Source organism: Rhea americana, unplaced genomic scaffold (genome assembly GCF_003343005.1).
Source record: "Rhea americana isolate MKP2758 unplaced genomic scaffold, rheAme1 scaffold_5, whole genome shotgun sequence".
NCBI lineage: Eukaryota > Metazoa > Chordata > Aves > Rheiformes > Rheidae > Rhea > Rhea americana.
In genome coordinates this window covers 11,763,084-11,789,645 of record NW_028186645.1, presented here as the reverse complement: position 1 = coordinate 11,789,645, position 26,562 = coordinate 11,763,084, and the positions used below count along the sequence as shown (strand labels likewise).

The 26,562-nt window shown below is 34.4% G+C and overlaps 1 protein-coding gene across 5 annotated transcripts in view; it reads right to left on the bottom strand.

Annotated features, from left to right (window-relative positions):
- The window catches only part of CEP128 (centrosomal protein 128), a 120,777-nt gene that overhangs the window by 6,349 nt on the left and 87,866 nt on the right, over positions 1 to 26,562 (bottom strand). For 4 of the 5 annotated variants that reach the window (XM_085317596.1, XM_085317591.1, XM_085317595.1 and 1 more), the window contains 3 exons: positions 22,609 to 22,658; positions 14,329 to 14,352; positions 645 to 722 (listed from right to left, as the gene is read on the bottom strand). In XM_085317596.1, the coding sequence (XP_085173722.1) occupies positions 645 to 722; positions 14,329 to 14,352; positions 22,609 to 22,658 (152 nt within the window). Of the gene's footprint in view, positions 1 to 229; positions 253 to 644; positions 723 to 14,328; positions 14,353 to 22,608; positions 22,659 to 26,562 lie in introns of those variants that run through there. The other variant, XM_085317597.1, reaches the window with a different exon arrangement.

Genomic DNA, 26,562 nt, shown 5'->3' with positions numbered 1-26,562 from the left:
AATCTCTGTCAAAACAAAAAGCTCTTTGGAGGATACCTGGAATGTTGAAATTGAAGCTATACATTTCATCAGTATTTTATTAGAAACATTGCAATCAGCAACTTTTTTCCTAACCTTATTGATATGACACATATAAATATATTCCTGACAGTATCCTATTGTGTCCCACTGTGTCAGAACAAACATATCTTGATTTGATAGTGATACTGAGACCAAGAAGTGAYAATTGCAGGCATTAGGTTAAGAAAAAGCCTGTGAAGACACAAAGCTCAATTATTTTCACTTGTTAATTTATTTTATTTATTTATAATATTTTTAATTATTAACAACTAATACTAGAATTCAGCACTTAACACAAATATTTTGAGACAATCATTAGGACTTTAGCTATTATAATCAGTTATTAATATTTGTTCACATTATAAAACACCTCAGCAGTCTYAGGTTACTAACTAGGAATAAATTAATACCCTCAACAAAATTATATATGATAAAAATGGATTAATATACATTTTTGTCTATATAACATCTACCTATTTAATTTTATTCATGTTATTAAAGGATTTATATATACATATTGTTAGGACATTAATTGATCTAAATAATTTAGAACTACTGAAAGAGTCAAGTCATATCTTTCTTACTCCAATATCTTTGAAATCTTCTAACTGGCTCAGTTTCTCAGGAAAAGACTCCAGGTTGTCTAAAGCTACTTGAGTACTCTAAAGAATAGAACACAAGATATAACATAAATTAATCAATGCCTTCAACTTTTCATTTAACTCAAGCACTAAAAAAGCATTACATCTATGGAAAAATGTAACAAAACCTACAGAAAAAGGTAACACATTGGTTACCTGTAAACAGCTAACAGGTCAACATATCGGCTTTTAACAGAAAAAAATAAGGACAAAAATAAAATCAAAGCACATTTCCTTAATCTGTCTCCATGAAAGAAATTTTCTTGTATTGCACTTCAGCAAATAAATTGTCTATCACAAAAATATAAATCTGCATTCACAATGATTATACCTTTGTAATTAAGCACATAGTAAAACCATAGCCATCTTTTGTAAATAGAAAGACACACAGTTATTACTTAGCTAAGTACACAAAACTCAAATTTTGTATTTTCAGCTTAGACTGATATTATGTATTGCTGAAAGATGAATTATCACTTTAGAGAGAGTTGGGCTTGGACTCAGTAATAAAATAAGGGCATTTCACCTTCACATCAGTGATTCAAAAATCCAGCAGTAGCAAGAGGCAAAGAACTGAAAAAAAAATGAGCAACGTATTTTGTTTTCTGAGCATAGGCATAGTTGAYAGTTTATGAACAAAGAGTATTCACAACGCATTAGTCAGATTTCTCTGGAGCTTCTCAAAGGCAGCCCTTCTATCACTTGCTGAAAAGTAGGTAGAAAAAACAATACTTTCTTAACAATAGGCAATATTTCCTCCAAGATTCTATAAATTACACTTCTTTGGATAAGGTTCTGTTAACCTAGTGTGGCTATCTACCAACAAATGGCTTCATCAACTGTATTACTGCCTGGGGACTTTAAAGCAAAAATTTATAAAACAGACAAAATTAATCACCCTAAAGTCAAAGATAGTTATGTTCTAAAGTCTGTGTAAACTAGGTTAACTTGCCCTAGCTACAAAAGCTTTGCTGCTAGTCTTAGAATGTTTCATTTATCAAACCAATAGGAAAAACACCCTGTTTAAATCCTAGGATTTAGACTTGAAGAGAGTAACACTTTTGAATTATACCAAGATAATAAAAAAATCAGTGCATACTTCTGAGCATTGGTGCAGTCTACCCCAAACAGCTGTGTCCCTTATCACTTAAAGCTGCATGGCAATCTTCAAGACCCATACAATGATGTAAGACTGTACAAATGTATTGTGCTGGGTTGAACAATTCATTAAACATCAGCAGTACCAACAAACAACAAAAATACTTTACCAGTTTAGGAACCCTCTATTGGCTTCACTGTTACAAAAGATGTTTATACCCATGTAAGCTAATTTTTAGAGAAGAGTGTTCTTTAAAAGTATAGTTTATAGGCATATTTACTAGTTAAGACTCAATCACATAACAATTAATTTAAAAAATGAAATGAGAGAAAAGCAATGAAATGAACCCTCGTGAGCAGGTAAGTTAGGAAATTATATTAGCATTGTTAATATCAATATTTTCATTAATATTACTGCTAATAAATTATTAATACAATGTATATTGATGTAATATAAATTGTTAATATACAGAAGTATATATTAGCTATTAAGAATATTGTTAGTATTAATATTTACACTGTTACCATGACTGCCTAGTGAACAGAACTTTTTTTTTTTTACTATGTCTCTATGTACATAAACAAGCAGTCACAAGCACACCAATCTAAATAAGCCATTGCTCCAAAGAACTTAAGTAATATTTCATAAAACTATAATGCAATATGTGAAGAACTTTTGTGAAGTCTTTTATTTTGAACCCACCCCTTGGCAGCTCTTTCATTCTCATACCACAAGAGATTGTGACCAACCAATCCYTATTGATCTTCTTTATGCCACTGATCGTTTTATAGAATTTTCACATTTTCCACACTCATAATCCTTTCCAGGTTGAAGAGCCTGCTAAGGTATTTCTCACACAGAAAACTTCATGCCTTTGATCTTTCTTAAGTTTTGAGGACTTTCTCTAGTTCTACTACATCTTTTTCAACATGAAGAGGCAGAGTGAAGAATAAAGAATCAGAACTGAACAAAGTAATCTAAGTGCAGATACACCACCATCAATCTGGAACTAATAATGTTATCTATCTATTGCCTGCTTCTTTCCTAATAGTGTTCCTAATACTCAGTTTTTCATATTGTAAGACACCTGTTTTCCATAATAAATGCAGGTCAAGTCTCAAACATTGGGATTTATTTGTATCTCACAAGATTGGATTTATAAGCCCTATTCAGCCTTCCTAATAAACTGAATTAGCTATTTATTAGTTTATTCCTAATAAACTGAATTAGCTAGTGGACATGAGACAATGATTTTTCTTCTTCTGTCCTTATTTAACTAGGGGAAAAAATGGTACTGGCAGTTAAGATGGCGATACATTACAATCTAGTTCTATAAAACTCTCTTGGATTTTTGAAGTTCTTTTTCCTTTCAAGACTGATGAGGTTCAAATCATATCTCTCACCTTGTAGGAAAGAGCTTTTATCCTTAGACTGTATGCTTAGCTAAGAAAGGACTTTCTCATCCTACTGTTCAATCCTGCAGCAGGAATGCAAGACTCATTGTGAGCAAAACCAATAAATGTACAAACATATATGACTCTAGAGTGGTTATTGTACTTAGGAAGAAGAAAAGTCCTGTTTCTTGTCCTTTCCTCCTGGATAACTGCTACTGTTCACACAGAGTTGAAGAAAACAAGCATATATTCAAGTTAAAAAAAATAGAACTCTATAATCACAGGGTAGAGGAAATAGTTCTAGGAGAGGTTTGGAGACTGGGGAAAATTGCCTGAAGATAAGTGAGCCACTTTCTGAAATGGGCAGCACTGAGGACACCCAGTATGAAAAAGTGCTTAGCTGCAAGGTTGACAACTGACCATAACAAATCCTGAAAAAATCTTGGAAGGATAGGAAGGTCTGTACTTGTGCTCTTTCCCTGTGAATAAAGTAGGGCCAGTTAGAATCAGTTTTACAAAATTCCAAGTCAGAATTAATACATGTAATTACTTTTTACAGAAAGTAAAATTATATTTTCTTCTTTCTCATCAGCTGCATGAAGAATGTGGATAAATAGATTTTTTAATTGGCTAGCCATAGCTTGACCAAAATTAAAAACATATTTTTTCTATCTTTGTAAGAAGTCCTGTATTATAAACTAAAACTGCACTTATAATGATTTTTTTTACTTACAAATTTCATAACTGAATAATTTCTTAAGCAGAAAAAAATATTTTTCCTGTAATATATCTGGCTCTTTACCAGAAAAAAAAAAATAGCATTTGTAGATATACATTACTAATGAATATATACAACAGATTCTTCATATTTTCAGGGTGCAATCAGGTAGGCCTATAGATATTTTTCAAAGTGATTTTCACATACAATAATGCAGAAATCTTTTTATACATAAAAAATATCTATTTTCTTTCATGGAGAGAAAATTTAACTATATGTGAATCAAAATATTGAATCCTAATATTCAGCAGTCATACTAGAGTTAAACACGGACACTTACCACAAAGTTATTGACTTTGAGTAGCACAACAACTCTTCCTCCCCTCCAAGAAAAAACAGTCGTCTTCTCTGCTACACAAACGTACAAGCATGACAAACTCCTCCTTCCCCATAGGAAACAAATAACCTAACCCTGTCTCTTTTCTTGGTCAAATCAAATCATAAATATTTTGAGCTTATGGTATATATTACCTAATGTATTTTGCTAAGGCGATGCACTTTTCAACTGCAGGACAATATACATTTGCATGTCATACAGGGTTGAAATAAATTTGTCTGGAACACAGGATACATTTAATGTAGAAGTTCCTCAACATGTATACTTAAGTTTATAGTATTTTTTTACTATGAAAATTTTTGCTTCTTATAAATCAAATTTGTGATCTGGTTTCAACATAACAGCATCTCAGGTAAATATCTGTAAATTCCGTAAATATCAATGCTAAGAAAAGCTCTCATAAGCACATTCTATAAGTAAAGTTAAGGAAGATGCTCATCATTTGTTCTCCCCAAAAGTCTCCTAAGCATATCCATCCCCCTTACTCCACATGCTTTTTGTGAAAAAATAAAATAAAATAAAAAGAAGCTGTGCCTCAGCTTGGTTTCATTAATCATTTGAAGCTATTGCTACATTATTAAATGTAATCTTGAAAGCAGATCAACACACATCAAATGCCACACTTGTATCATTAATGACTACACTCTATTCTATTAGAAGAGACGGATTTAGTCATTCAGATAAAATGCAAAAAAGGATGTTGTGAACACCTGATGTAGAGGGCAATTAAGTACTGTTAACTTTTTTCCCAGAAACTGGAAAGCTATATGCCATAAGGCAAATAATCCTAAAGAGAGCAATCACATCTGTCTGTTCATTATTTAACAGGGAACAGAAGGTACTGATATAGTTCACTGATGTTACTGATAACAGGAAGGAACACCAACTGTACTGACTTAGGCTGGATTCATGGTATTTTACTTAACAGCAGACTCTTCCATAGAGTGTTATTAATCTTTCTGTTTTTAAAATAAAGATTATTTATTTTTAAAGAGGGCATCCCATATTCTCACAGAGAATGATAAAACAAATTACTCATTTTCCATGACTTCATACAAATACTTTGATGCTTAAAGTGCATATGAACAGTTAATCCTGCTATACTGATGTATTCTTTGTGATAGACAGTTTCACACTGTCTCWAGGGAACAGATCTAAATCAAAATCAGCCACACATTTTATTTTTAGTCTCAAAGCTGCAATGCTATACGCAAACAAATCAAAGCTGGTTTGTATATAAACTTTGGCTTTATAGTCAATATATTGAAAACATAAACATAAACCAGAAACTAAACTTTACAGACTTCATGTACAGTGTTCATTTCTTTTCTGAGGTAGGTAAAAACAAATGGCTATCTGTATAGTACAGACATTTTTGAAAATTAGAGYTGACTTAAGTATCAGTTAGCTAATCCCCAAAGAATACTCATAAAAAGATTAAATGCAACTATAATTTAAACTGACAGCAATGCATTTCAGCAGGCAGTTACAATTCATATGAAAGATGTAATGTTAAAGGTGACCTACCGTGACTTTTTTTTTTAAAAATGAACTTAGCATGTTGAATACCTAAATAGCAAGAATAGGATGCATCGAGCAGTTACACAGCTTTTAAAGTATTCTTTGCTTTCCARTTTAACATCTCTGAATCTATGCAGTCCCAGCTGCTAACAGTACTAGAYGGATACCTTGTAAAGTCAGTGATCTTGGCATCACAAGAGATACGGAATACATCACATTAGGTAAATTCTTATTTTWTACAGGGTGTGGCTCTATTTAAGACATTTGAGTTTTTCTTGACCCTCACATACCAAATTCCATGACAGCTGGGACAGTCTATGACCTAGTATATTGTAAGTGTATGGGAACTTCAAGAGAAAATAAGATAAATATTTTGTATCATTATATTCCAATTATATCATTACTCCAACTATACAATTTTGTTTTGATGTTTTCACAGTAGAGCACACTAAAAAATCACACTGCCTTAAAAAAAAGCTAAACATACATAAATTTATCAAGTTACACAACATAGAAGTTCAACTGGTTTCATTACACTACATTGTTTTTAAAGCTGAAACTGCATTTATAGTAACGAAAAACAAAAGATCTTTGTTAACATGGGAATCTGAATGAGAAAGCAATGCAAATGCCAAAATAACTGAACTTTGAATTTAGAGTCCAGATGTTTTTGCATAGGGTAGGCCATATTTTAATCAGAAAAGCTTCATGGATGCTTCCTTTCCCATTTGCAGTCACATGGGCAATCTCTTCTCTCATTCATCAGTACATAACATCCCTGTGGTAACTACACAAATTGTTCAAATGGAAAAATATTAGGAAAGTATTTCATGAATTCTTAGTGTTTTGGTTCATACTAGCACCTGGAAATGTGCAGGAGGCAGTGTTGTCTTTTGGCTATCCAGCTCTCCTCATCAGCCAGTGCTCTGAGAACTAATCGAGGTCTATAGACTTAGTTTGGGAACCAATTCTTTACCATTTACTAAAGTTTTGATCAAACAGAAAGACATTTGGAAATACTTATAGGAAATTAAAAGAAGTATAACACATGAGGCAGAGTGGGTTAAGAAATGTAATGCTATTGGACAGACGTTCTTAAGGGTATAAAGAGTTCTGAGTCATTCGTGAATGCTATCTTCAACTTTCTGGAGTTCTGCAGACTAAAAATTATTACGTATAACTTACATGAATGATTTCTATGTTAACAGTATTTCATTAAGCCTTTCAAAAAGCATTACAAACATAATAACAGACCCTTAACAGGAAAGAAGAAATATTGTTGCTCACTTTTTACAGTTGAGAGAAACTGGAATACAAAGAGAAGTGATTTAACCAAGGTGTCAGAGTAGGAAAAAAAAATAAAATCAGATATCTGGCTTATAGATTTCTCCATTTTAATGACAAGGTGCATGATAATGAAAGAATGAAAAATTTATGGTGGCATCAACTGGTGGAGCTATGTTCCTAAGGCTGTAGATTTGATTATATATAAAACATTTAAAACCATAATGAACCAGCACATTACAAACATTTTAAGCTTTAGTTTGCTGCCAAACATAATTTGAACTTGTTTTGTGGTAAGTAACTTGGAAAACTGCATTCTACATGATACATATCTGTGTATTACTTGTCAACTTACAAGCCCCCCATATTCTATGGAAGAATTCATAAACATACTTTTCAGAGAGAATCCTGCGCATGGAACACACAGAGATTCCTTTTAAAATTCCAGTGTTTCTGGCACTCCTACCTAAACTAAGACAAATAACTTTCGATATCTAAAAAAATTGCATTTCTTTGTAATAAAGATTTATACTGAGATTTTTTGCTTTCTCCATTGGGAAAGCAGGAGTACTTCAGTTTATTAAAATCTGATAGAGAGGGTCAATACTTGCAACCTGTAAAGCCTGGCATACCTTCACAATATCAAAATGAACGTTATACTTAGGGAATGTATTACAATACTGATATCATTATGGGAGAAACTATGAAGTTATTATCCAGTCAGGCTGTTAGACATGCACCATGGCTATTAACCAATAACTAAATATAAAACTATCATGCTGACCTCCAAAGAAAGAGCAATCTAATAAAGTTTAGAGCATCACCTACATTTCATAACTGCCTCTCACAAGCAGCTTAGCAAGTTTCTTATGTCAATAATTTAAACATTCTTTAACAAATACACACGAAGATAATATTTATCTTTATTTATCTTCAAATTTAGAGTTCAAAATCTCAGCACAAGGATATTTATTTTTTCTAATAAGAAGTTATCTAATTTCTCATTAATTTAGTAATTCAATTTTCCAACATTATGAAGGAAATTTTTAATAAAGAGGAAATATTAATGCTGCATATCAGGTTTGAGGGAAGGAGGATTAGAGAGGTGACATTAGGAATACACACACACACACATATATTTAGTTTTTGGAGAATATGTACATATTTACTAGAATATGTACATTAGAAAAGTTGTGAAGAATCTTATAAATTTATTTATTTTATTATTTTGGGTTTCTACTTTAAATTCCATCATTGGGCAGGAAATGAGAAATAAGTGTGAATGGGTGAGAAAGGTGATTGTTAAAAAAAAATCATAATGACAAAATACCTTATTCTTTAACAGAAAAAGATAGCAAAATGTTGGAAGAAAACTAAAGGTGGCTCTATTAGCAAAAAACCCCAAACAACAAGTAAAATGTCAAATTCCAAGGGGCAGAGGATGGATGGATAAGCAGGATATTCAACCAAGAGCAACAGCTATGTAGGAGGTATATACAGCAGCAAGGACGAAGGGAGAGGAAGGTAAGTGTTAGGAGAAAGGAAACACTAGCCTGTGAGCACTACTACACACTGAAAGCTACTTCACGGGAGTAGAGGAAGGAATTAATGAATCTTGGGAAAGTACTACACCACCAGCAAAAGGAAGTGACACACCAGCTCACTGATGAAAGGAAAGGAAAGGGTGAGGCAGGCAGGACAGAGCATCTCAGAACACTGCTCCTCTCCCGGTCATTTTTATAAGATCAAAGAACAGCTGCGTTCTAGAAGAACTAGAAGGCCTTTGATGTGATGTCAGTTCTGGCAAGACACCATGGAAGCAGACCAAAGAGAAAAGACTGTTAACCCTTAAAGATTTCCTAAACATTCAGAGCTACAAAGTATGATGGCCAGGAAAGTCATCAGAGCTAATTGCAAGATTTGCTTATTGATGGAAAACAGATAGAGGAAAACAAAAGAGGGAGAGTTTGCATGTATCATAAAAATAACAGTGTAAGGCAGGCATATACTCTCTGCAAAATACATTGAGCATTGTTATCCTTCCAATTCTTGTGCTAGAATAGTGATTAATCAGAAAACTGATGAACTTTTAGCCTACTGCTACTGTATAAGAAACTCATAGTTCTAACATTGCAAAGAGTATGTGCACATAGATATCTGTATTACCGGTATTCAAAATCTTACTTTCACGAACATAAAGTAACAGTTACAACAAAACACACAAACCTCCTCTGCAGTATGATCATTTATATAAAACAACTATTTTACAGAATAACTAGAGTTATCCTAAATTCATGACATTGTAACAAAAAACAGAATCATGTCCTGAAAAGTCTGACCCAAATATTCCAAGCAAGTGATGTCCTCATTTCTGAGTTCTCTGCTGAAAACAACAAGCCATCTCATCTATTGAGGAAAATATAACACACATGTCCACTGGAATAACTTCAGTGGAATAACTGGCATGACTGATTTAAATAAAACTTTCCTGTCTTTTAAGTCAGTGCCATTAAGGCAGAAGAATATAACTTGCAGCTGAAGTCACAACTACATCATATTAGCAAAGCCCGCACCTGCTAAAGGCACCTTTACTTCTTTATGATAATTAGATGTATTTCTCATTGTAGCTGCAAGGAAAGCAATACAGACCTCCCCTTCCCCCCCACCCCCCAAGAAAAACCATGCATTTTTGTCTGGAAATAACATAGAGTCAAAACCTGTAGTTTTGTAAGAACTAAGGTACACCCAAGAACTAAAACAATTTAAACACTTTATTTGAAGATAATTCATATTCATTCTGGCAAAATATCAAGGTACACAATTGATTACTAAAGTAACTAGCAAAAATACTTTTTAAAAGCTATGTAGTAACTAAATCCTGTGTATTAAAGAACATTAAACAAATAAACAAAAAAAATCCAAACAAAACACGTGCATAATCTTCAGGTACTTAAAACTTCAATTTTCCTGTAGTACTTACTCAGGCATCTCCCTTGGTACTTCTCAAGTATTGAAGTTGAGGGATGATTACACCCACCAACACGAATGTATCTTGTTTCTTTACCCCTTTCACATTCAACAGTGGGTCTGGCTAAGTAGCCCCTGTTCTTCCTTCTTTTCTCATAGCTTCTTCTCCTGTCCTGCTTTGTGTATCCTGCTGGAACAACTAGTTCCACAGATATCTAGTGAACCAGACTGTAGAATCAGACTGAAGAAAAATAACCCCAAAAAACCTTTTTATAAAAAGCTTTTTATAACAGATACTATTTGTTCTCAGCTAATACATGAGTTTCTTTAAGGTTGGGTCAGGTATAATGTCCTGAAGTAGGCTGGCAATATTGCACTTTCCTTGGGAACCAAATGAGTTTGCTCAGGGGACAGAAGGTTCAAGAAACTGGTGGCATGGCAGAGAGCACAAGTAAGGGGTAGGGAATGTAGCTTCCAGCTCAAATAAACTGCTGAGAGAAGGAGCTGGCAGGTCTCAGAGATGATGCAAAGGGCCTTCTAAAGTATAAGAGGGAACTTGGGAAGAAGAGGTTGTTACAACTCATAAAATCACTGAATTAGACTAAACTGAATCTGAAAGCAAGGACCTGCCCTGCAAAGACACAGTAGGTAGAAAGAGATTTGCTCAAAGACCTCTCTTTACTCCTGTTCCATCTTATCTACTCACTATGAGCTTTAACTGCTTAAAAAGTTCATTATCTTAGCTTACAGTCTAACAAACTTGGCTTTTCTTAGTTCAAAAATATTTTTTTTCAGGCCTCTTACTATAGGGAGAAGGGTTATTCACCCAGAGCTCTGAAATGGATCTGTCTAGGCTCTTTTTACATTTCTTTCAGAAATTCTTTTTGCCTACGTTGCCAAGTTCATCACATTGCTACACCAACATTTTACTGGAAACTGCAGGAGGCAGAAATGAGGCAGATATTAAAGAAAGGAAGGAGAGTGGGCTGCCACACACACCTTTCAAATTATGTACATCAAGCCACAGCTTTCAGGTCATTGCTTAGAACAGAGCTAGAGATTAAAGAACTCTTTGTTCTTAAATGTTCTTTATGCATTTATTGTTAGATCCACGTGGTTTTCTTTTGCTCAAAAGGTACCTGCAGGGTAAACATTATTTTAAAAGTGACTGTAAGAGGATTCTGCTGATTTCAGACAGTCCTGTACAAAATTTCATGTATTCTTATGCAGATCAATTTCTTCCCAGTCTCAGGCAGAATGAGAATATTCTGGAAAAAAAATGCAGATGAACTTCCTAACCCAGCAAATCAACAGTTCCATTTAGAAACTTTAGAGACTTAACCCTGGAGATCTGAAGCTTCCTATGCATTTTGCCTAGCTTGCATGCATGTCTTTTTGCATGTCGCTCTTGTCCTTTTATGTATCTTCCAAGTCATGTGAACTACCTTTCCTTCCAAATTCTTCTAAGATAATGTTGTCTACACAATGCTCTCCTAAGAATTTTGTTTCAATTTAATTTCTTAAGTGTCTAACCCATTTCCATTCTCTATACTTGAATCAAATCATAAGCTGTGTGACTTAGGTTGTACTTTTTGCCTGCACTGCTGTAGCACTCTGATAACAGCCAGCAAGAAAATTAAATATCAGTACTTTAACAATCATGTATTCATTGCTATAAATGCTGCACAGATGTACAGTTATATACATGTACAAACTGTAAATGGCAGGATTCTTATCTATCCCTTAAACAATAAGTCTTCATCATTCTTTTCCTCCAGGGCTTTTCTATCACAGCTCATTGAAAGAGTATAAATATTACTCTCTGTGTGTTTTTTAAGATCTGTTAAGGAAAAGGTGAGAGAGAATGCCACTATCCTCAGAGCACTGGAACTGATAAAAAGGTTAAAATTACTTACGATTTTGCAGTATTCACTATCAGCTATCTAACACCTGACGTTTGAATTTACTTAACAATATATATATTGTGAAGCTGACATTGAATTTAGCTATTACTACAGCTCAGCATTTCTGAAAATCAGGTCTAAAGAATCAGAAGGTCAGTAACCCAGAAAGAGAGAAACATAAAATTATTAACTGCCTGTGAAAATATYAGTTTAAATGATTTACCAAACATCATAAAAAGAACTTTATGCCCAAAGTAAAAATATTGCCTTGGGAGCAACAGCCTTACTGATGACCATACTTTTCTTGCCTGCGATCTCAGGCCTTAACATCACACATCTTCCTATGTCAGTAATAATGAAAGCAGTGATTGATTTCAAGCTGGATTCCACACCACAAACTTGCATCCAGATGTTACCTCTCAACTTGCATTAATAAAGAAAATGATATTTTAGTGATAATAATCCAYATGCGCTATCTAGACAAAATTTAGTAACAAGTCTTCCCATACYTTTTTTTCTAAACTAGAAGAGATTGATATTTTTAAAAAAGAAAAGCTTCCAAAAAATAGAAACTGTGTCACAGAACGTGGATTGAATTTGCATTAAATAGTGCGATTTGCAAGAAATTACCCTCTGGCTATGCCAAAACTAGGAAGGCACAAAGCAGTTTAACTCATGGTTCATGAGAAATGAATCACAGAATCACAGAATGGTTGAGGTTGGAAGGGACCTCTGCAAATCATCTAGATCAACCCCTCTAACTCAACCAGGGTCACCTAGAACATGTTACTCAGGATGGTGTCCAGGAGGCTTTTGAGTATCTCTATGGACAGAGACTCCATAACCTCTCTGGGCAGCCTGTTCCAGTGCTCTGTCACCCTCACAGTAAGGAATTTGCCCCTCACGTTTACACAGAATTTCCTGTCTTTCAGTTTGTGCCCATTGCCTCTCATCCTACCACTAGGCACCACTGAGAAGAGGCTGGCCCCATTCTCTTTACACCTTCCCTTCAGATACTTATACACATTGACAAAATCCTCCCTCAGTCTTCTCTTCTCTAGGCTAAAGTGTCCCAGCTCTCTCAGCTTTTCCTCATAGAAGAGATGCTCCAGACCCTTCATCATCTTAGTAGCCCTCTGTTGGACTCACTCCAGTAGCTCCATGTCTCTCYTACATTGGGAAGCCCAGAACTGGACACAGTACTCCATATGCCAGAGGATACATGCCTGAACGAATGTCATGTAAGCAAACTGTAACGGAGAGATGCTCCTAAGCAGGACTAATGTCTTGGCTACATTTTGCCTTCACACAGCACTATGTGAAGTGCCAGGACTCTGAATTTGAACACTAGTTCCCTATTCCCAMAGGGAAGGAGTTCCAGCCCTGCACTCTGATTTTCAAAGGACCTTTTATGTGTGGATGCAAGCTGGTTAAACATATTCAAAATATTTTAAATATGTTTCTGAAACCTGAAGCAGGTTAAGCTCTCTTTACAGATGCACAAACTATCACAGGATAAGGAAGATGAAATAATGTTGCACAAATAAATCTGAAGAGTTCAAATTTGCAGCCTTGATATTGTCTCAGCACTGGTTTCTTTAGATGCAATCTTCTAGATTTCCAATAAAAAGAAATTAAAGGCCCAATAAATTCTCTTGTACGGTATCACAATGCACATGCCTACATAAGAGAAAAAAAGCATGGTGCAGAAATGCTAGGGCTAGCCAAGAAGTCCACATGGYGGAGTACAGTGTCAGCTGGATGCCATGTAGACATTAGCTTGAGACATCTGTATAACCCAGCAGTATTCATTCACAGTACCTGGACACATTGAGGTTTATGTCCAAGCAACTTAGTATCTCAAAATCATATTCCTCTATGTTTTTAGTTCTAGTGTTCACATGGGCAGATGAACTGATTCTGTCTGCACCTTCCAGTGTAAACATGCAGAAAGCAAACAACTCTCACTGGAAGGATTAGATCTGCTACATGGACTTCAATTATTTGAATTATCTGTCAGCAGTAGAACAATAGCATCCTTTATATGGCTCAGTTCTATTACATTTCTCACCCAGAGATAGGATGAGGATTGAGCTGTACAGGAAAGCTACATTAGACTATATGTTATATAACTAGCGCTCAAATACCATAGCAAAAACCTATAAGAAGAGTGCAGTTTGTAACTATCATATGTATCTTTATTCACTTAAAATTGAAATGAAAGTTAAACAGTGAGAGCTGAAACTCTTTTTAAAAATACATTAAAATAATGTACTTAATAATTTGGAAAAATTAGCAGCAATCTCATTGTGACAGGTTTGAAAATAAATTCAAGAAACTTACCATTTCTAGGGCCTTAATACGCTCCTACAAATAAAGCAGAAGATGCAGTTAGAAATTAAGGAATATAAATAGAATATAAGTCAACAATTATGAAAAGGTTTCATTTTATTTCTTGCTAGTAGGTACAAATCCCACTGGATAGGGACTGCAGTAATTGACTGGACCTCTGCAAATGAGTTTTAGTTTCCTCTGAGGCAATTCTTTACAAAATTAAAAAATAAATTACATAGTATTATTCAATTATTCAGAAATATCTCTGAAGAAAGACTGTTTTGTTAATAACCAGATGACAAAGTCCAATGTTAGACAAAAAAGCAAATTAATAAGCTTGTTTCAGTTTTAATCCATCACTAAATATAAAACTTGTACTGTTCAGAAAATCTGGTAAACTGAAAATATTCTCTTTCACTGCTTATACAGTAAGGATTTAAAAAATGCACCCATTTTAACATTCATTCTATTTAACTCCAGTAGTAATTTTAAGAAAAATATTAAGCTAGTAAATATCAAGATAATGTACTATGGCACTGTTACCACATCCTAACTAGGTACAATATTTTAAGGAATTGAAAGACCATATATTCAAATGTTTAGGTAAGGCCACAATTACAGAACTTGACCATTAATAGATTATAGGAATTCTTACCTTACTCAACTATTAGCTTTTTCAAAGCATGGGAGAGTTGGAGGTTTCTCCTCTCTGGGTGAATTAGGCTAAGAATTATAAAAATTTTTTTTGGTCTTTCCCTAACGGGTAAAAACAATTGCAACAAAGCAGGTTAATTTCTGCAATTGTTGGTTGTTTCCTGATTTTCTACAGAATTCTAGAGACGCACTGAAAAAAATGCCTACTTTGGTAAACCTCTCCTTTTATGAAGCGCTTACCTCAGTATTAGGCCTCAAACTGATCCTTGAACTGTAGTGGACCCACAAAAAAAAAAAATTGTACTTCACTATCTTTTTTCTTCCTTACTGATTAATATAATGAAATACAGAATTTACATCACATGGCACTAGATATTTGTGAGAATATATGAAGCACAATTACAAAAATGCCATTTGATATGCTGATTTCTTTTAACTCTCCAGACAGGTATTAGAACCTTTTTAACTGAAGTGTTATATCCTGCTTTCTGTTCTCATATACGCTTCTTTCATTATGACCTTATGTGGCTCATAAGACTTACAACCTTCATATTGCAAAAAACTAATCTTTATACAATGTTTTTTTTTGTAATCCCTCAGCTGGACATAACTTCTATGAGAACCCTGAAAGCTATGAGCATGCCAAAAGTATGTCTGATTAATAGTACACATGACAGACGTGCTCTTTGTAATAGTTTCAGATGGCCATAATGAATTAGGCATAAGTTCTAACTTCTGTAACAACCTCAACCTCTTTGACAAAGATGTCAATGACTGTGGGGAGACTTCTGTGACCTTTTTCTCCTTCTGTTCAGGAGCTGATCACCTTATTTTCCAGAACAGGAGAAAACAAACAAAAGGAGCTTAACTAAGTCACTCTATACAGGGGAAAAAAAAAACCAGAAACAATGTGTAAAACATGGAGTGGCAGAACTCATCTGTTAGCATCACTGCTTTAGTAGTTCAGACAGCAAGAAATAAAACAGACTGTCAGTTTGTGTACACTGCTAAAGGCTAATAGTCTATTGGAGGGGGGAAAACATAGCTAAAATCCAGAGATTTAAATAATTCTGATTTGCATTCATTGTTTTGGAAGCAGTAGTTGTAACAAAATTTTCTTAGATCAATAGAAGAAACTGGGAGCCAGAAATTATTCTTGTCATTTGAGAGACTGCAAAAGTAATTTTCTCTTGTTTTCCTTCTTTCTTTCTTTTCCTTTTTTTTCTTTCTTTCTATTTTTTTTTAATTAGGTGAAAAATGAGTTACAATGACTTTTGGAGTTGTTATTGTCTCAGATAACTTAAAAAGATACTAACTGAATGTGTGAATAGATTAATACATTTGTATAAGGCCAGTATCACTTGAATTACTAAATAGCTAATGTTAACTCACAATCTTTTGAAGAAAACACACATTTGTAATATTTACCCCAGTTAAACATTTAAAACTCATTCACTAAACAATCGTTAGGATGGAACCGAAGTTAATTTTCAGCAGCAGCTTACAATAGTTGCATCTTTGATTACAATTCTAAACCATGGGCAGAAAGAGTGAGACAACATACTGTTGGAAAAACACCTGTATCAAGTGAAAGCAAAAAAAATATATATATATATACATATATATATATATATACACACACACACATATATATATACACATATATATATATATATATACACCCTGAAAAAGATTGATTGGTTTTGAAAATATGTAAAAGACTTAGTAAGACTCTTTCAGAAAGCATGTAGAAAAAAACATCTAGAGTGAAAAATAAGCGTGCAAACAAGTATAATGGAAATCTAGCATACGATTAAAATACAACTGCTTAAAAAAAGGTTGACATTTTGCCAGTAAAAAATGGATGCCACTAAAACTGGCTGATGTTGGAACATCATGTACAATGCAGCTGAAAACAGTGCAAGTAAAATAAATTTAAAATCTGAATTAAAATTMTTTCATACACCACAGTTGTGCAAGTTCCTCTGCTAATTTTCTGGTGTAGACTCACACTTCCCAATTAAAAAACATAGTTTTATTCAGAAGCATGGTAGAAGAAAAACCTCAAACAGACTGAYCAAATTAAATGATTAAACTCTTTTTGCAGAAACTGATGGTAAATACAAAAAGAGACAGAGAAAGAAAAAATGTACTCCTCTTACCACTTCCAGTTACAGACTCCGATTTCAAAGAGGTAGGTTTTTAAAAATTAGACAAAAATAATTTTAGTTGTACCCTTTTTTAAACAAAGAGAGACTTGTGTCTTACACCTAAAAGCTGAAAATGTTGCAGATTTCCTATAGATTTATTTCATCTGTGCTTTCACTTCTTATCAGTGAAATTAGGATAATATAAGGTCCTTTAGTCCTTAATTTCAGACTGTCTACTAAGATACGTTTTTTCAGTACCCATCACAACGGAAGTCAGGGACCCAAAGTGCAATGCTACATAGATAAAAGTTTACTGAACATCACCAAAATTTTTGCTCGGAAAACTGAGGCTAACATACAAACAGTCTTTAACATTTCTTGTAAGCTGGTCTGGGATACAGACTATCTCAGTACACGAAAAACACTGAGACAAAAAATATTATATGCAAATGTAAAAAATATTCATTTTGAAATATTTATTCCTCCATAAAATTGCACTAGCTGTTGCAGACACTTATTTTCAAATACTTATTCAAAGACTTTGCAACAGAAAATAAACTCATAACTATGAAGATGATGATATTTACAGGTCTCAAATTTGTGGTGATAACGAACAGTAATTTACATAAAAATACCTTCAATCAAAAAGGAGAAACAAAGTCGTATAATGAGCATGACATTAGTAGGATGATTCCAAAGGTAGAATAAACAACACTTAGAATCTTTGCAATAAATCTGTGAAAACTAGCATGTAATGTATAAGGAAATTTAGCATGAGTAATTTATACAYTATCAATATTTATATTTACATTTTCAAATTAAGATTCAGCATTTTGTATTTAAATTCCTATATTTATATTAGTGTCATTAATTCCAGAGCAAATGAAAATGCTTTGCAACTGTGTTCCCAGAGCTCATGCACACAGCTGACCCCTTGCACAGTGTACTAAATCTGGAGAAATGAGTAACACTTATTGCACCTGAACTTGTACTCAGGAGAGARTGATAAGGATTTGGGGAAAGGAGACAGAAGCAAATCTACCACTTTTGAATGGAGTTGTCAGGGCTTTCTGTGAAAGTCTGGCAGAAAAGACGGGCTTTGTACTGTTATTTGAATTAAGAACGTTGTCAGAAAAACAAGGTGTTATAGAAGCAAGGTCCAACTTGTGGATAATACATGATAAGGAATGTGTGTTTAACTTAATCTAATCAAAAAACAGTTACTACGCATAGCATAGTATTTTCAGGAAAGCAAGGGTGATGTTTTTGTTGCGATTAAAACCCTGTAACTTGAGGCTTTTTATTTCTTCCTATGAGGTAAGAAAAGCAGTGAGTTTCTTGGAGTGGCATAACAGAGAACATAACAAAATGATCCAGTATCCTTGCAAGCTAAAATTGTATTATAATGAACATGTACATAAAGACAGAAAGAGCATGTGTATGAGAACATAGATATATAATTATAAATTTATAATATACAAAATTTCTAGTCAATCATACCAAGTAAGTTCAACATGACAAAATAAGTGATGTCACCCAAAGCATATGCTTCCTACTTCCCAAAATGCTCTATATCAAGGAACCACATATATTACATGTACTTTCCATCTTGACCACATAGTATCAGAAAACAAACAGGTTAATATAGAAAGATGTAGCTATAATAATCCACACCATTTACTTAAAGTATTTTGTCTTTATCATGATAGTTACAGTACAACATTTTCCTTGAGTAGAGGAACACATGAAATCTAATCTCAATATTTCAATTTTCAAAGCAGGAACAACATTACAGTTTTCAATTTCTGCACTGTAGAAAGATCTGTAAAGGAAAAAGAAAGTGGAGGAGAGTGGCAAAAGGGACACCAAGCTCTTCAGGAAGAATTTTTCTTCAAGCATCACTATTTTGTGATGTTTTTCAGCTGGACACATGCATATCAAGTAGTGGGACTGGGAGTAGTGAGAGATTTCAGAAAGAAAAAATGTATTTTCCTGGTGGCCTCTACAGAGCTTACCTCAAAGCTCAAGCAGCATACAGAAACTTCTCAGACTTCAAAAAGAACTCCATGAGCTCCTAGAAAATGTCTCTTATTTGTTTTCTTTTTCCTACTTTAAATTGGACAGTGGCCAATGTTCATATCTTTGAAGGTCTGTACATTGCAGGTTGGAATACCACGAGGCCAAAAGGCATTCAATTGAAATGAAAGCAGAAACCATGAACCCTTCCTATTACCCACCAAAAGCAACACCCTCATAATTCTTGGACACCTTTTCAGAAGCTCTCTAATCTTAGGAGATCTTGGATACAAGAAATTATTTTTCAACTTCTTTCTCAGGTCCATATGTATCATGATGCTGAAAACTTCATATTTCAAGTTCAGTGACACTCAATAGTAAACTACTGCTGTTCTTTCCTTAATCTAATGTTGGAAAGACTGCATGAGCTGGACATCTAAGGAACAAGATAACAAGGAAGGAGTGGGAGAAGGAGCCCTTATGTGCCATATTAGTGGCTGTTTTTCTTGTTCTGCTCTGCTGTGGTCTTAAAATCACATTGCTCCATATAATGAAACATGAAAGAAAGGACTATTTGAAAATTCAAAAGTGAATTTTTAAGATATTTATGGCTACTACTCACTAAAATAGGACCCCTAAAAGTACCTATGGATATTAATTCAACAGGCATTTCGTATGGCTGGAAGAGGACAGATTTGGAAAACAGGGAATGGTAATCTTCCATCTAATGGTACAGTAACACTAGCGCACTTTCTAGATCTAAACTTCTGTCCTCTGTGAACGTAGTTAAAGTTCACTGAGCAATTAGTACGTTTTTGCATTAGGTTTAGACATTTTGGTAAGGATAGTGCCTTGTCCCCAGTGATGCAAACTATATCATATATTTCTTCTTTGTTTCATTGCAAAGTGGTTCATAGTAATTTTTGAAAGCTTACTCAAGGTTCTTCTCATTAAAAAGGCCTTTCACAGATTTACACTGCTATAAAGCTTATGAAGATTTTTAATGAAAAAAAAGTTCAGCTTCAAATAAGCATAATTATATGACAAGGTACACTTTCTGCAAATTGGGATAATTTGCAGCTGCACCTGTTCATGTGCTGGTGATACCCTAGTCCTGCAATGATGGTAAGCTAGTTAAGAAATCCGCAGTGTCATGATTGCAGTAGWAAAAACACAGAATAAGAATTGGCCTAATTAAGACAGTTAGAGAGGATACTGAGGGAAAAAAATGGGGAAAAGAAGTCTATTTTCATTACGAGTAGTCTGTATTTTGAATAGATATACGAGAAATTTGAATTCAGAAAGGCCACTTTTTGAAGTACACTGAACACAAATGGCTGCTGCATGCCACAGCCTGCAATACCAATTATGTGTAATGAAGATGAATGCTGTGATACTTATTAGCATGCTTTGCAGTGCTTCTGATCACCTTGATATGGATCTAAGTATCTTTGCTTACATAGATCATGACTGACATATAAGTGACAACTCTTWTAGTAGAATTTTCTTATGTACCTTCTTGGAAGGAATTGCCACGCCTAGAGTCTGCTATCTTCTAGTTCATTTGTTGTGTCCAAGACAAAGTGCCAGGTATAACTCCTTGAGGTATAGACAAGTGGTCTGAGATATTGCTGAATGAGCCTTAGCTCTATTTATAAACAGTGCTCAAACTGGACTTCTTTGTTGTAATGTACACAGACTAACATGCAGCTTTGTGCAGCCACTGCAATAATAAGGACATAAAATCTAGTAGAAATTTCTGAGTATGAACACGAGAGGTTCCTGCATTTCTCTYTCCACAGAAGCTGTAATTGAGCATCCCAGAAGGGGATCTTTTTGAAACATACTGACCAATTGACATATTGGACATAATACTATCTAAAAAAATAGGAGATGTTTTTTTCTAAGTACTTTGAGGAAAGTATGTCCATACAGAGAAGCAAAAACTAGCTATATCAAGCATTTGAATACAAGAAAATAGCAGACCGAGAAATACAAGTCACACATTTAGATAACACCATAAGTTAGAGAAAGGCATAAAACAATCTAATAAGGAATATGAAGGACCACCAGAAATACATGCAAGTACATATATACATCACAATATACTATTATGACACAACTTTCTCCAATATAAAATTACTCTTCATTCAATCTGAAGTAAAATCATTAGAACAATTTGTCAACTATAGTGATTCACATGAAAGCAAATACAGACCTGCTTCACATGAAAGGAGATCTTTTTACATTGATGTAACTAGATATGCACCTGTGTAAACTGCTTGCGCAGACAAGCTCTTAGCCTTGTTGAACTTGAGCTGCCAGAAAGCTAGGCCAAGATTTTTGTTTGAACAGGAAACAGATGGATTGGTGTGTTGTATAATTTTTGGTTCTTGCAATTTGCTGCTTCTTACTGGAGCAAACTGTTTCTGCACTGATTCTTTTGATAGCTCTATCCCTCAAAATGTCTTATATTTAAAACATGAGAAGAGCAGGCATATCTTTAAACAAACTCYTATGGTCAAAACTCAGATCAATACATAATTTTATTTTACTTAACTGCTGTATCTTGGTTAATTCCCTCACAAATGTTCGACTTCGGGTATAGTTCTAGAATGCTGCTTCATTGGTACACTCTTTGCACTTTTTCTAACCTTTTCAACATCCATGCTGGGTACTGCTTTTACAATTTTTTAAAAATTCCTTTTCAGCTTTCTATTTTCTGAAGAATACATACACTAGCTTCCTACACTTCACTAAATAATAGATCCAGCTTGGTTTTACATAGCCAGTTTCAGTTCAAAGAAATATATACTTTCTTTGACTGTTATGCTTGACTGTTATGCTTAAATACTATTCCAAGCAGAGCCTAAGGTAAATCCTACATTTAAAGCACAAATTTAATGTAGTTAGCACAAACAGCTTTACTACTAGATGACTGCTAGATGAGGATTTACAGTAGAGTATCAAGTTCTAGCATATAAACAACTGTTCCCTTAAAAGACAAACATTTAATGTTTTAGACATTTAAAATACTGCCTTTGATTAAAATGGAAAGTAAAAGATTTTAATTAAGTAATGGAAGAAAACAACACATTCTAAAACATCTAATCTATCCAAAAAAGTAGAATAAAAAGCATTTTTGCAGTTTTGCATTCAGATTTGTACTAATTCAYGTACCAGTAGTATGGCATAAAGAGAATAACTTAAAAGAAAAGGCATTCTTTTCATTGAGAGACTAGATTCATTGACTCATAGCAAAATGCTAACTGCTTTAATCTTCTCTAATTCTAGCAGGCAGAATCTCCACTGTGAATCTCACTAGGTACAAAGCCAATATTTGGCTGCATGTGTTTCCAAAGCTGACTTTAAGGTACATGCAAGTTTTAAAAATCATGATGCTGTAAAACAATTTTAAAATTTTAGAAGTCACAAGAAGTGAAGTTAGTTAATTTAATAGAAGGTATACCTGTAGGGATCCTAATTCTTCCTCTCTTCTTAGGATCTTTTCTAGMAGCTCTGTAAGAAGAAAAATATAGAAATTGTAAAAGTTGAAGGTCTTCTGTTACAGTTTGACAGAAAAAGCAAGATGTAATATTGTTTGTGATTTTTTTATTTCACAGATTTTACAGTATTCCTTTTGAGCTAATTAAACTAATTGAAGGAGTGCATCAGTGACATGATTGTTCCCAAGCATGGGTTGTTGAAGTGACTAGATGAAAAGAACAGTGTTCTAAGTCAGAGATTGGCTCTGAATCAAGATGTGCTCAAGTTTGCTAGCATTTAGAAAAGTTATGAGTTTAATAAATTGCCTTAACAGCCTCATAGGACTGAATTCTAGCTATTAATTCCCTCAGCAAAGTACAGAACTGCTAATGGAAAGCATCAGTTATTTTTTATTATTACTTGTTTTTCTTTAAGAGATAAAGATTGCCGATACATGCACAGCTCAGTTACCAGAAATAAGCCCAAATGATTTGCAATAAAAACTTCTTAAAATATTCCATCTATATAAATTTCCCTTCTTTCCTTTATTTCTCTTTCCTTTCCCTTCTCCCATTTTGAAACTTTCACTTGAACCCTCTAACCAGAGATAACAACCTCTGTCCTCACAGTCCATTACCGATTTCTGATTGTATGCAGATTTTTTTCAGGCATCAGACTGTTAAAAGGGGGTGCAGACCACATGCAAGAAATTTTAGTAAATTCTTTTATAAATAAGAAGATTTACTTGCTGTTCTTTCTTCCTAGATTCTATCTAGCTTATTCAACTTTTCTTAAAATTGGTAACTGTTTCTTCATATTCTTTTGGTATGTTTATGCTTTTCTGGCTTATCAAAGGATAAGCCAAAGGATTTGCTTTTTGCACAGTGATTCAACTGCCATGTAAATTACTGTGGCTAAATGTGTTACCATCAACATTAGTTAGTGAGATAATTTGAGCCTGGAAAGTGACTCCCTTGTATATTTTCTTTGAGCATATTCCAGTACTGTAATTGAGTTGGTAAAATTAGGATCAAAATAACAGCTTTTTTAAAAAAGGAGGAGGTAAGAATATTTCTTTTGGAAAGAGATGGGAAATGGAAGGATTTGCCCATGTGTCCCATTTGACCAAAAAGATTTACATACTCCACTTTGCTTTATTTTAATGTAACATTTGAGATTCCATTATACAGATTATACACATTGTTCTAAGTGAAAAGGATGTTATTACAAGGTTCTCTTTGAAGCGCTTTTATAAATATAATGTAAGTTGAGCTAGTTTCTTTTAGCAGTCTCTAAATTTGGAAGTTTTGCCTCTGAAATTAGGACTATCTAGAATTCATTCCCTTTACTGTACAACTGCCTAATTTGGCTGGTCTGCAAGATGCTTCATAAAACTCTGTCCCAAAAAAGAGAGGTATATATTGAAGTGATGTTATAAATGTTTGATTTAACGGACAGTGCTCAATATGTATTTACATTAATTTGCCTAATTTATTATATTAATGATAATAAAATTAATAATAAAATTAATGAAGTTCATTTAAACTGATGACTCCATTTAATATTCCATCTAAAATAAGAAAAGAAGATGAGGGAAAATGTGGGCCTGCTGCTGAATGGGGCAGGGGTCCTGGTGACTACAGATACAGAAAAGGCAGAGTTACTGAATGCCTTCTCTGCTTCAGTCTTCACTGCTAAGGGCAGCCCTCAGGAATCCCAGAGCCTGGAGATGGGAGGGAAAGTCTGGAAAAAGGAAGACTTTCTCCTGGTCAAGCAGGATTGGGTTAGAGATCTTTTGGGCAAACCTGATATCCACAAATCCCTGGGCCCTTTTTGGGATGCACCCATGAGTACTGAGAGAGCTGGCGGATACTACTGCTAGGCCACTCTCCATCATCTTTGAAAGGTTGTGTAGAACAGGAGAGGACCTGGATGTTTTGGTGGACAACACGTTGACCATGATCCAGCAATGTGTCCTTGTAGCTAAGAAGGACAATGGTACGCTGCGATGCATTAGGAAGAGTGTTGCCAGCGGGTCAAGGGAAGTGATCCCCTCCCCTCTACTCAGCCCCAGTGAGGGCACATCTGGAGTCCTGTGTCTAGTTCTGCGCTCTCCAGTACAAGACAGTCACGCAGCTACTGGGGAGAGTCCAGCACAGGGCTATAAAGATGATCAGAGGGCTGCAGCATCTCTCCTGTGACAAAAGGCTGCAAGAGCTGGGCCTGTTTAGCCCAGAGAAGACTGGGAGGAGATCTTACTAATGTATACAAATATCTTAAAGGAGGGTGTCAAGAGAATGGGGCCGGACTCGTTTCAGTGGTGCCAAGTGACAGAACACAAGGCAATGGGCACAAGCTGAAGCACAGCAAGTTCCACCTCAAGTAGGAAGAACTTCTTGACTGTGAGAGTGACAGAGCACTGGAACAGGCTGCCCAGAGAAGTTTTGGAGTCTGTCCGCAGAGATACTCAAAAGCCATCTGGACACCATCCTGACTAACATGTTCTAGGTGACCTGAGTTGAGTATAGGGGTTAGACTAGATGATTTGCAGAGGTCCCTTCCAACCTCAACCATTCTGTGATTCTGTGAAATTACAGCATATTATCTCCAAAGCTAAAGCAAAAAACAAACTGAAGCAGTACACTAAACAAATTTACAAAAAAGCCCCTTGAAAAACACAACATATTGTATCGTTCTTTTATACAAGGATACTCTTAATGTCAGAATATCTTTGCCTGCTTGATCTGAAAAGCTTTGCTGATTTGTTTTCCTGCACTTAAATACTTGTGCAAATACACATTTATATATTCAGTGCCAGAAAATAATATTACAGTGAATTTAGAGAATGCACGATGTCTGTAATATAGGCAAAAAACTGTGACTGGCCCTAGAGATAGCTCCCTTCCTTCATCCAGTAGACTGTATCTGGATTTCTCTAGTCATATTTTTCTTTCTAAAGGAATTTGCACTACATYATGAGTGTCTACATTTGAGACCAGACCCTGCTGTGACCTTTTTTCAAGCCCTAATGTAACCACAGGAGGAAAGTATCATTCTCATAGACTGTAGAATACATAAATTTACAGATTGTCTAGATAGATCAGCATTAACACAAAAACATTACAAAGGTACCTTCAGACATTGCTTCATTCTTTCCCAAAGATGATTAATACATGGAAAAAGAAGATGAGAACTGACTTTTACAAATAAAAGTATTCATCAGCATATTTCCTTTTTTTTTAAGCTCAATAAGCAGCAATCAATCCTATAATGAATTATAAGCTCAAACTATTGAAAATGTATTTCAGTTGTTTTTAACAGTGCCCCAAATAAATAGCAAATTCTGGACAATTTATGAAAAAATAAAGGATCAGACTTTTATGCAGCTTTACTAAAATGCGAACAGTTAAACTCTYAATCTTTTAATTTTTTTTATCTCAGCTATACACCAGTGAAAAGCAGCTGAGTATCCTTGAAGTTATTTCAGCATTTTAACAACCAGCAACCACGGTTTTAGATTTATCTGATCAAAATTCCAGGAAATAAACAGATTATGATTAAAAAAAAAAATTCACAGGACACTCCACAGTCATTAGTTAACAGCCTTCATTCATTATTACACAATAGTTGAATTTTAAACACTGCACTACAGATTTTAGGCAGTGTAATTGCATGAGTTTACATTTTAAGAAACTGAAGATGGTAATATATGACATTTTGTTGCATATTCTCTACCAAGCCTGGTATGTCGGAGAAAAGTCAATAAAATGGATAAATATCAGGTTTATATGTTTACTATCAAGAATTACAATTTGATACCTGCTCCTTAACAGTTTGCCCCAGTAAAAGGGAATGTACAAATATAGACCTGTACAAAAAAATCAGTTCTTATTATAGTCATAGAGATCTAGTCAATAAAGTCAAAGGAGCCTAAAAA